General features: G+C 56.9%; 3 protein-coding genes across 3 annotated transcripts; 2 read left to right on the top strand and 1 right to left on the bottom strand.

The window, feature by feature from the left end:
* Nucleotides 1–2434: 2434 nt before the first annotated feature.
* On the top strand, nt 2435–3980 carry CH63R_07642 (Ribosomal protein L24E; the record flags this gene model as incomplete). The annotated part of the gene is made up of 2 exons (XM_018302617.1): nt 2435–2741; nt 2851–3980. The coding sequence occupies 2 exons, from the start codon at nt 2435–2437 to the stop codon at nt 3978–3980; spliced, it is 1437 nt and encodes a 478-aa protein (XP_018157395.1).
* Nucleotides 3981–4847: 867 nt separating this feature from the next.
* Nucleotides 4848–5723, top strand: CH63R_07641 (Ribosomal protein l24e; the record flags this gene model as incomplete). The annotated part of the gene is made up of 2 exons (XM_018302616.1): nt 4848–5526; nt 5584–5723. 2 exons carry the CDS (start codon nt 4848–4850, stop codon nt 5721–5723), a joined length of 819 nt encoding a protein of 272 aa, XP_018157394.1.
* Nucleotides 5724–6960: 1237 nt separating this feature from the next.
* Nucleotides 6961–8483, bottom strand: CH63R_07640 (uncharacterized protein; the record flags this gene model as incomplete). Its single annotated transcript, XM_018302615.1, has 2 exons — nt 6961–7848; nt 8172–8483. 2 exons carry the CDS (start codon nt 8481–8483, stop codon nt 6961–6963), a joined length of 1200 nt encoding a protein of 399 aa, XP_018157393.1.
* Nucleotides 8484–10132: the final 1649 nt, after the last annotated feature.

Genomic DNA, 10132 nt, shown 5'->3' with positions numbered 1-10132 from the left:
CTGTCACGTTTCTCCCATGCGCTGTCCCACACACCCGCCCCACCCAAGCCCCATTATTCAACTCATGCCTGCTTCCTTTTTCCCTTTCCCTACTCTCGATAATCACACACCCTGATCTTACAACGCCACTCCTTCCCCCTCTTGTTTTCACCGGCAAAGGAGAAATTGTCGAAGGGAAGATACCCAGGCCTTTTCCGCCGCAAGGCGTTCTATTCTCACACCTACTTCACTCTCCAGCCCCCTTCCCCCCCTTCTGTCGCGTCCCATTTCCATACACACCCCCCTTGCTGTGTCGGCTTCCTCACCCTCGTCGTCTATCCCCACCACCTCTCATCGATGACCTTCCTTCGTCCGGCCAATATCCACGCCTCCCCGGTCGTTATATCCCCTGTTCTTCCTCCCACGCGCTGCCTTCGTGCTCTGTGCCTCTGCAAGTCGCAGCAAGAGAAAAGCATCGAGAAGCTCTCTGCCTTCCTGGCTTGCCGTCCTGCATCTAACCTGCGTTCGCCAACCGACGCGACTTCTCTTTCTACCTATCCGTACTCTCATACTCTCTCTCTCACCTTTCTCTGGTATGGTAGCGACCAACCGCTTGCTTTCCTGTTCCTTTTCCTGCTTGCACAACTCGCCGCGGTTACCGGAAGAACTGCGCGCTCTAAGGACGTATGTGGATAACACTGATTGCATTTGCGTTTATCCTCTGTCCCTTCTATGTCTATCTCTCTTTTCCTCTTCTCTGCTGCTTTGCTTGTCTGCTGCATTTTGCCCAAACTGCTTACTCTGTTCGTATCCTTCCCCCCTTCTCGTTAGCTTGTTTGTCTCTTGGGCTGGCGCATTGCGACTACTTCGTTATTCTTTCTTCAACCGGCAAACCTTCACATCACCTCATTACACATCATCTCATCGATATACATACACATCACATACGGAAGATAGAGCCTGGCTTGGGTGTGTGTACAACCACTACATGCCTTCGTAGTCTCGCCTCCAATTTGCCCCACGGCTTTGGTAGCGTGCTTGCAAGGGCATTGCTGTTGGCATCGCCTTCTCCGATATCTCGCGCTCCTCTCATCCACTCCTCACATGCCCCCATCCCCTCACTGCGCCGCACCCTCGCGTCGCCCAAGGCATCAAGGTACCGTGCCATGATATCGCCCTTCAATCCCCTGTATTGCCATACATTGCGTTCTCTCTTTACCCCGAACAAGAAGCGACAGCGGCGTCGTATCAAGCTCCACCGCGTTCGCGCCCCCCTGTTTCCTGTATCCTCTGCTTTTGGTCCGGCCCTGGCTCTTATTGCATCTGGTTCTTGACTCTCTCCCCTATCCCGCTCATGGGCTGTGCTGCGGGTCGGTGCCGGTCCTGGATCTCTCCGCTACGTACTCTGGGCCCTGCCTCGCTCTATCTCGAGAGGAAAGAGATAGATGCAATACAGAGACGGCGAGTAAGAGAGAACAGTTCTCGTACCCATGCCATGGCCGCCTCCTGTCTCGACCCCGGCCCTCTCTGGTCCATCATGTCCCGAATCATTGCTCTCCATACCCGCACATCTCCCCATCACCATTACCCACACCAAATCCCACTCTGCCCCAATATTCAAATAGCTACCCTGCTCCTCTCATGTACCCTCACTCGCCCAATCCCCCCTCCTGCCCATATTCCTGCTGCACCCTCGCCCCGATCGCCATCTCTCCATCCTTCATACTCCCTTGTCATCTCATTGTATCTCTTCCGGTGTCCCTAACTCTTTGCTTGGTGTTCTTGTTGCGTTCTTCAACTGCCGCAGGACCCAGCATTTCCCTCTATTCAACTCTACTTCACCCCCTCCTCTCCCTAGTCAAGAACACAGCCAGAGAGAGCCAGTCAGCCAGGTCCATTGCATCCTCGAAACTCGACGGGTTCTGTCGCAGTGCATACCTACCCTCTTATCCGAGCATTCATTCCTCTTCTACGTCAACCGAAGTTGTTGCTTGAAAATCCAGGGGTAAAGCCAAGAAGAAAAAAAACATCCTTACACACTCTGTCTGATTTCTGCCCTCTCACCCTCGTCTTTCCGATCTGGCGGCGCTGTAGTACGCGCAACCTTGCATCTGGAGCTGGCTTTCCGAAGAAAAAGAATTCCACTTTATATCAGAAAAGGGGTCCCAAACTGGGTCTAGCACGCCTCACCCGCGCAATCCTCGTCGATGGCTAGGAAGGAAAGCACAGGGGCTGCGAGGAACCACTTCTCATCACCCACCTGCACCTGCCCTGCACCTGGACTGCCTCCCCCCCTCCTTCCTCTTGCCCCCCAGTCCCCTGACAGTGTCAAGGTGCAAAAAATAAAAATACAGACGCGCCGCGCCCTGCCTTGCCTCGCTTTGTTTTTTCCCTCGTCTTTCTGCTTGTTACCACTCAACTTTAATACGTCGAAGCGTTCTTGGATGAGGGACTAATGGGTCTTTTCTCTATGCAGCATCACCCCCACCATCAGCCCCAGGGTCAAGCACCTACTCAGCAGCAGCAACACCTGCAGCACCAGCAACATCCTCGACCCTCGAGCATCGTTCATCAACAGCATCATCCCCAGGCCCAGTCGCAGCAGCATCCCTCCTACGCCTCCGCTGGACATCCCATCGCGCCCGCCTACCAGCAGCAGAGCCAACCCACGAACCCCCAGCACTCCCAGGACGCTCTCCCATACTACGCCCATCCGAGTCCCTACAGCACCCCAGGCGCGACAAGCGGATACACATCCGCCGGTGAGTCTATCTCTTCCTCGTATGAGACGCGTGCGCAGACAGAGCGAGACGCGTTTTGTGAGATGGTTTCACCAAAAGACGTCCCAGCTGACCACAAACCAACTACTAGACCAATCCGACATGATGGCCGCCGCTCAAATGCCGAGACCACCTTACCCTCCCATGTCTTACCACACACCGCAGTCGAACTCGCCCGCGTCGGTAGCCTCTCCTTCTCAGCATGACCAGCACCGGAGCATCTACGGCCAGCCGCCGTCGCAGCCTCTCCAGCAGCACATGTACTACCAGACCCAGCAAGCGCACTATCCGTCGATGCAGGCACAACCTCAGCAGTCGCCTTACGCGCAACATGCCGCCCAGACGCACCAGTCCATGTCCTCGCAGCCCAACATGATGATGTCGGCGCAGTCTCAGCAGCAGCAACAGCAACAGCAGCAGCAGCAACAACACATGCCCCAGCATCCGTCGCAACACAACCAGGCCCAGATGTCCAACAGCCCGCGCGGCCAGATGAAGTCGGAGCCCCAGGTCCCGCTGCAGCTGCAGAAGCCCCAGACGACTCCCATGCAACACGCTCAGCACCCGCAAAACGGTGCCGCTCTCAACACTCCCACCGGATCGACCCCGGGAGGCGTCAACCCTAACGCGGCGCCCGGCCCCATTCCGGCCACCACGCCTTTGGTCGTCAGACAAGACCAGAACGGCGTTCAATGGATCGCGTTCGAGTATTCTCGCGACCGCGTCAAGATGGAATACACGATCCGTTGCGACGTCGAGTCTGTCAACACGGACGAGCTGTCGGCTGAGTTCAAGACGGAGAATTGCGTCTACCCCAGAGCCTGCTGCCCCAAGGATCAATACCGAGGCAACCGCCAAGTATACGAGACGGAGTGTAACACGGTCGGCTGGGCCCTCGCCCAGCTGAACCCTCCTCTGCGCGGCAAGCGTGGCCTCATCCAGCGCGCCGTGGACAGCTGGCGCAACAGCAACCAAGATCCTCGGCTTCGGAGCCGAAGAGTCCGCCGCATGGCCAAGATGAACACGCGGAAATCGGTTCAGGGAGGTCCTCACCCCGGTGCTCACATGGGCGGCCCCAGTCCGCCAGGGATGCCTCAAGGCCCGGGTGGCATGGGCCCCGCGGGTGCGTCAACCAAGATGCCTGGAATGAACATGGGTCATATGTCGCACGCCAACGCTCCGGGTGGAGGGGATGAAGTCGGTATGTTTCACCAGATGTGATTAAGAAGCCCTCCGCATCTGCAGCGTTTGCGAGCTCCCATCGTTGTTTGTTGATTGTCGTTGCATCGCACCGCACATATACGCACACTGCCCGGCACAATCCTCTCACCCCCTCAAAAAGATCGTTGATTATGTGATACCTTTCCCCTCCCTCCCTTCATCACCTGTCTGTCGGCCGTGCTCCAGAGCGACACGAGCTTTCATCACAAACACACACATACAAATGTTTTTACCTCTGTGCCTTTATTACATTATTACTCTGCTAGTTGGTCAGAAGTCTCGGGAATGGGTTCGTTGCAGTACTGTCTTTTTTCTTTCTTGCGCCTGTTGTATAGCGCCCGGTTTTCGGTCGCCGCACCAAAGCAACTGCCACAAGATACAGCAAAGTTCGCCGCGGGTTGAGAGGGATTTCCTTTTCTCTACGGCACAGATCTGTACATTACCATAGTTGCTGCACGCTGTTGCTGTTGTTAGTCACTTGGCCCGAATTTGTCGGGCAACACGCGGTAAATCTCTTAGAAGAGGATGCCGGCAAAAAGTCGCATTGCTTCGCGTTTCTGGCACTCAACCCCTCCCTTCGCGTCCCTATCGCATGGTTTTCGTTGTCTCGTGAGAGATGACGACGGAAGACCAGGCCCTCATGCCACGACACTCTTGTACCTCAGAAAAGCAAAGCCCCCGCGTCTTCCCTTTGTTGTCTTGAGCGTTTCGCGTTGCCGTTGGCTCAAGTTGTCTGGGCTGTTGATCAAACATGTTTACCCCTCCCGCTCTCCGCTCGTCTGCATACGCCTTTCCGAAACCGGTTTCCAGTATCCTTCACTGCAACGTTGGCTGACTTACCATGTGTGATTAGGTGATGGAGAGTACATGGACGAACACCACCACCACCACCAGGCCCCGGCCGGTCAGACGGGTGGAGATGACGTGCGGCAGTCACAGGTCTTCTCCGGCAGCTACGGCAGTCACGGCGGCTACCCGGCTCCCAGCTCCGGCTCGATGCCGCACATGGGCAGCAGCTCTCACGGCGGCGCCGTCGCTGCGCGCCGCCACAGCCGCAGCGACAACGGCGAGCCCGAGGACCTCTTCCCCAACATCCCGGAGGCCAAGAAACGCAAGTTCATTCTCGTTGAAGACAATGTCCGAGGCTCCCGTCTGCGTGTCAGAGTCACGCTCGACGGTGTCGACACCAAGGAGATACCCGACTCCTTCCGCAAGGGCGCCTCTGTCTTCCCCCGGTCGTACTTCCCGCGCGAGATGCAGAGCCCGCCGCCGTCGGCCACTGGCTCCAAGTTCTTCCAAGAGGATGCTGACGAAGAGGACGACGGTGTTGAGGAGACTGACGGCCGCGGCTCTCGCAGGGGCGCTGGCAACAGCAAGTCCATGGTCAAGGTTCCCATTGGCGAGAATACAGAGGGAGAGGTTGCCATTCCGCGTATGAGAAAGAGCGTCAGAGGCAAGGAGGTTCGGCTTAACGACCTCGGATACCGCATGGCGTGGCTGCAGAGCCGTGTCTTTGCGGGACGGACTGTGTTCCTCCAGAGAGCTCGTCAGTGTTCCTAACCGCCCTGTTTAAAGAGTGAAGTGAGACGCTAACAGAAAACAGTGGACTGCTACCGCAACAAGACTCGGTCTGCCATTGAGTCCATCATGCAGGATGTCAAGACGCTGGCACCTCACTATGAGACGCGCGTTGGCAAGCGGAAGTGGAACGAGAGAATAAGGAAGGGTGAGGCCGAGGAGTAGACGCTACCCCGCCCTCCCCTCGCGGTCAACTTCCGCCCGAGTTCGCGAATACTACTACGTTCGTCAGTGTTGGTTTCTCATTCCGCACATGGCCGCATTGTTTCCCACGGACCTACCTCATCATTCAGCATCATCGAAGCGAGTCCCACTCATCAAACCCGGCTCATACGTTTTTACAATGCTTGTTTCAAATCTCGTTTTCCGCGTATCGTAAATACCGACGTCTCACGACCACACAACAACACACGACAACCAAAAAGTCAAAACATTCTTCTTTATCAGGCGTGTTCAATCCTCTTAACAAGGATATCATATCAAAGAGGGCGAACCAAGTTTCTCTTGGGGTGATGACGTGGTGACGACTGTCTCTTTTTGGTGCTCACTCAACGAAGGATGAACGCCCTCCCCTCTTCTATTTGGAGGATGATGGCCTGGACACACGATTGGGGCTTTCAATTTGGTGTTTTCAATTTGTGCAGCAAGCAGCACACGGGCTTTGCTACGATGCCTCGGACCCCACGACAAAAAAAGACATGAGGCGGAATTCTGCTTTTCTTTTCTCTCTTCTCCGTTTCCGATTACAGACACCGTTGCGTTTCATTTCCATTCTTCATGTTCTGGGCTGGGCTTTTCTGGTTCGCGGTAGCTCGTTTCCATGGTGAAGTGGACAGGGGAGGATGTGGGGTCAGTCTGCGACGCCTTTCTCAACTTCTCGGTACATTTTTCTACCTCTTTCTACCTCTCTCCCCGTTTCCATGACCGAAAGCCGGGAGGGAGGTGGTCGTTTTCCTCCCTGTCCCATTGTGGCTCGCGCAAGAGTGATTGCATTGGTCATGCTTTGATTCTGAAAGGCGTCGAAGAGCGTACTTGCTGGTATGGAGAAATGTCTCTCATCCCCTCGATGGCGGCGGCATCAAAGGGAAACGTGAATAGGACCTGATGCGGCCATGATTATTTTTTCTTTAGGGAACGACGGTTCATAGATTTGGTAGTTAAGAATCACTTCTTTCACCTTTTTTTCTCGGATAAGTGGCGTTACGATGCTCTATGGCATTCAACTTGTGGATGTGTTTGTTTAGTGACATGTTTTAAGAAGAAACATGGCGTTTGGACGTGGGTTCCTGCCCCAGGAAGCAGACATGACGCGCGTTACCTTGACACACAATGCTCAGTGTTCAATTTCAGATATATACATGTATGCATATGTATATATCGTAGCTCCATGACGCAATACCGTCTATGCCTTGTCCTCGTCCTCGGCAACATCCTTGGGCGCTCTGTCCCCCCTCTGGAACACGAACAGGGCTTCGTCTTTGCCGGCGAAGCTTGGCAGCGGGATCTGGACGACCTTCTTCCACGCGGGCTGCTCCCGCCTCATGTACTCGTCAACGGTCATGTCGCGGAAGGCGGTGTAGCCGTTGCGGTTCTGGGTACCGACGACAGCGAAGGTGTCGCCGGCGAAGGCGTCGACGAGGCCGCGGGTGAAGGAGCCCTCGGTGCCGCCGGCGACGCCACCGCCGACGACGGGGTAGACGAGGAGGAGGACGAGGTCCTTGCCGTGGTCGCGGGCGCGCAGGAAAGCGACGCCGTCGGAGACGAGGGTGTCGGGGACCCAGTTGACGCGCCACTCGGACTGCATGTTGTCGACGGGGTGGACTTGCAGGCCGTAGGCGCGGAGCATGTGGGACCAGTAGCCGTTGCCGGAGCCGATGTCGGCGACGGCACGGCCGGCGGCGAGGGTCCTGAGGACGACGAGGGCCTCGTGGGTGGGCGTGGCGCAGCCGAAGTGGTGCATGAAGATGGGGAGCACGTGGTGGCTCTGGAGGCGGTCTCCCTGGGCCCAGGGGAGCGGGCCGCACCACTCGAGGTTGCGGCAGGACCAGGCCCAGAAGTCGAGGTAGGGGTTCGGCGGCAGGGAGGCGGGCTTCTTGGACTTGGGGACGGCGAGGAGGGCGGCGAGGGCCGGGTGGACGTAGCGGCGGGCGAGGAGGTGGTCGGCGACGCGGGAGCGGACTGAGGACTTTTTGGCGTTTGCGCGGAAGGAGGACAGGGCGGAGGAGGTCTGGGTCGCGGGGGAGAAGATCTGGGTGTAGGCGTCGATGTCGGCGCGTGGCGGGGGGTCGAGCTTGCGGGTGTTAGTTTGGGGGGGTGTTTTTGTCTAAGGGGTGATTGAGGAAGAGGAGGATAGGATAGTTGAGGGGGCCATGTTAGATGAGAAGAGTATGGGAGTGACGGGAGGATGAGATGCTGAAGAGAGAAATGATATATGAGAAGGGGTTAGGTGAATACGAAAAAAAATAAGGGGAAGAAACCCTCCGTCATCTTGTGAGAGGATTGATGTCTGATGTGATGATTCTCGGAAACATGAAGCAAACAAGGGGTCACGAAGTCCGCCCCGAGACGGAACTGGACGAAAGGGAAGGGGGGAGGGTGTGAAATCAGACGCACCGGCTTCCCCTCGTCGTCGCGGTACCAGGCGTGCAGGCCATTGACGCCGCCCATGGCGACGACGCGCTGGACCTCGGCGAGGCGGACGGCGGTCATGGCGTGGTAGACGTAGGTGTCGGCGGCGGGGAGGTTGAAGGAGACGACGGTGGCGCCGTAGAGGTCGTCCCTGGTGAGGAGCTCGTTGGCCCTCTCGCGGCGGGCGGCGTCGTCGGCGTACTCATCCGGGCGGAAGGTCGGGCTGCCGACGCAGTAGGTGAAGGGCGCGGCGGCGGCGCCGCCGCCGCCGCTCTTTGGGGTCTTTTTTGCGGGCATTGCCGGCGAGTGATTCGGATGCGCTGGATTGTTGTGAGCCAGGTGGAGGTTTCTTTCCTTGATACGATTGTGGGGGTTTTTTTTTTGTTTTTTTTTAAAAAAGATTATTTCTTTACTGAGAATGAGAGTGAGTGATTTACCTAGTACACCTTAGGGTTGTGTCGGGCTCGTAGGCGGGATGGAAGGGGAAGCGTTGCTGGAAAGGGATGCCGCTCGACTTCACACGGGCAGATTTCGGAGGGGGACGGGGGGACGGAGAGGATGCGCCTCTGATCCTGGTCGTCAGTGCTGGTGCCGTGTTTTTCGGGGCCGTGTTACTCGGAGCGGACGGATGTCGTCATGGCGGTTTCTGGTCTGCCCCACCCACTTTTTCCGGTCTGTGCCGGAGATGTGCCGGGTGGTGTGTCAATTACAGTGCTAGTATGGTTTAAATACGGTTATACGCACTGTCACGGTCACCAACGCACCCCACTCTCCACTCCTGGGAAATAACGGCTGCTGCCAAACACTGCGACGGTGTCCAAACTTGCCTCTTTTTTTCGCTGCTGTGGAATTCATTCCTCCCAACGCTCTGTTCAGGTTACAAGGGAAACTCCCCCTCGCTCCAAGTTTCTCCCCAAAGGTCATTGTTTGCATCACTCGGCTTTTTTTTTCCTATTCGTTTTTTGATCTGTCGGTACAACAGGCAACCAAACCCCATTTGCCGGGATTCCGGGGCCCAGATCTGTGCTCCGGCCCCCAGGTTCTCCGCGCATGTCGTGGCGGAGAAATGCGGAGGAACACGGATACAGCTGCACTGCTTATTTTGGGTGGCCTGTTTTTTTTTTGTCGCTCCGGCATGGCTCATCCGGCGCAAAGAAGCCCGTCGGCCATCGCCGGTTTCTCTCGGCCGGCTCTCGACCGTGCTTGGAAGTGCGGTTCCGCTGGAACAATCCGTGGCCTTCAGCCGCGAGGTCTGCCCACTTGAGCCGCTGGCAGCAACAGCTTGTCTCCCCCCCCCTTCCATAACCTCCATCACCGTATCATGATGTCGAGCCCTGTACGGATGTACACGTTACTCAACGACTCGGAACTCGGAGCAGACACGAATTAGTCGACATACCTGTACCTGTAGACCTCCTCCCCCGACACCGCACAACGTTCATCCGGTCTCTCGGGAATTGCCCGCACCAAACTCCAGCAATCCTTGACTGTCCCGGCCTCCATCTACCGACTCTCCCCCTACTCCCCCACATCACCCAACCCCAAATCCCCAAAGGCGCCAGGGTAGGGCCGATTGTGCGGGACGGTTGCGGGGTAGAACAACCCAGGCCATTGGACCGGGCCTGTTCGTTCTGTCAAGCATTGCATTGTTTTCTCTCCGCAGCAGGTCGTCGTCGTGGGAAAAAATTCGCCCCAAGCTTGGCAAACCGCAGTAATGCGTTCAGGTACAGCACCCGGCGACAACGACACGACACGGCCGCTTCGAACTGCTTCTTAGCTCTGGTCAGTGACGTAGCCCGCTACATACTAGCTCGTATGCTACCCCGGCCCGCCCTGGTCTCGTGGCTCAATACCGGGATCACCACTCTCGAGCCTCGGTGGGCTTCATCTCCAGCATGGAGTCCGACCTTGGAGCCAATATCCGACCTTCTTCCGGTCCCCCCCAC

The sequence above is a fragment of the Colletotrichum higginsianum genome, chromosome 5, assembly GCF_001672515.1.
Source record: "Colletotrichum higginsianum IMI 349063 chromosome 5, whole genome shotgun sequence".
Taxonomy (NCBI): domain Eukaryota; kingdom Fungi; phylum Ascomycota; class Sordariomycetes; order Glomerellales; family Glomerellaceae; genus Colletotrichum; species Colletotrichum higginsianum.
Note: the sequence above shows the minus strand (reverse complement) of the source record. Positions and strands in the feature narration are given on the sequence as shown.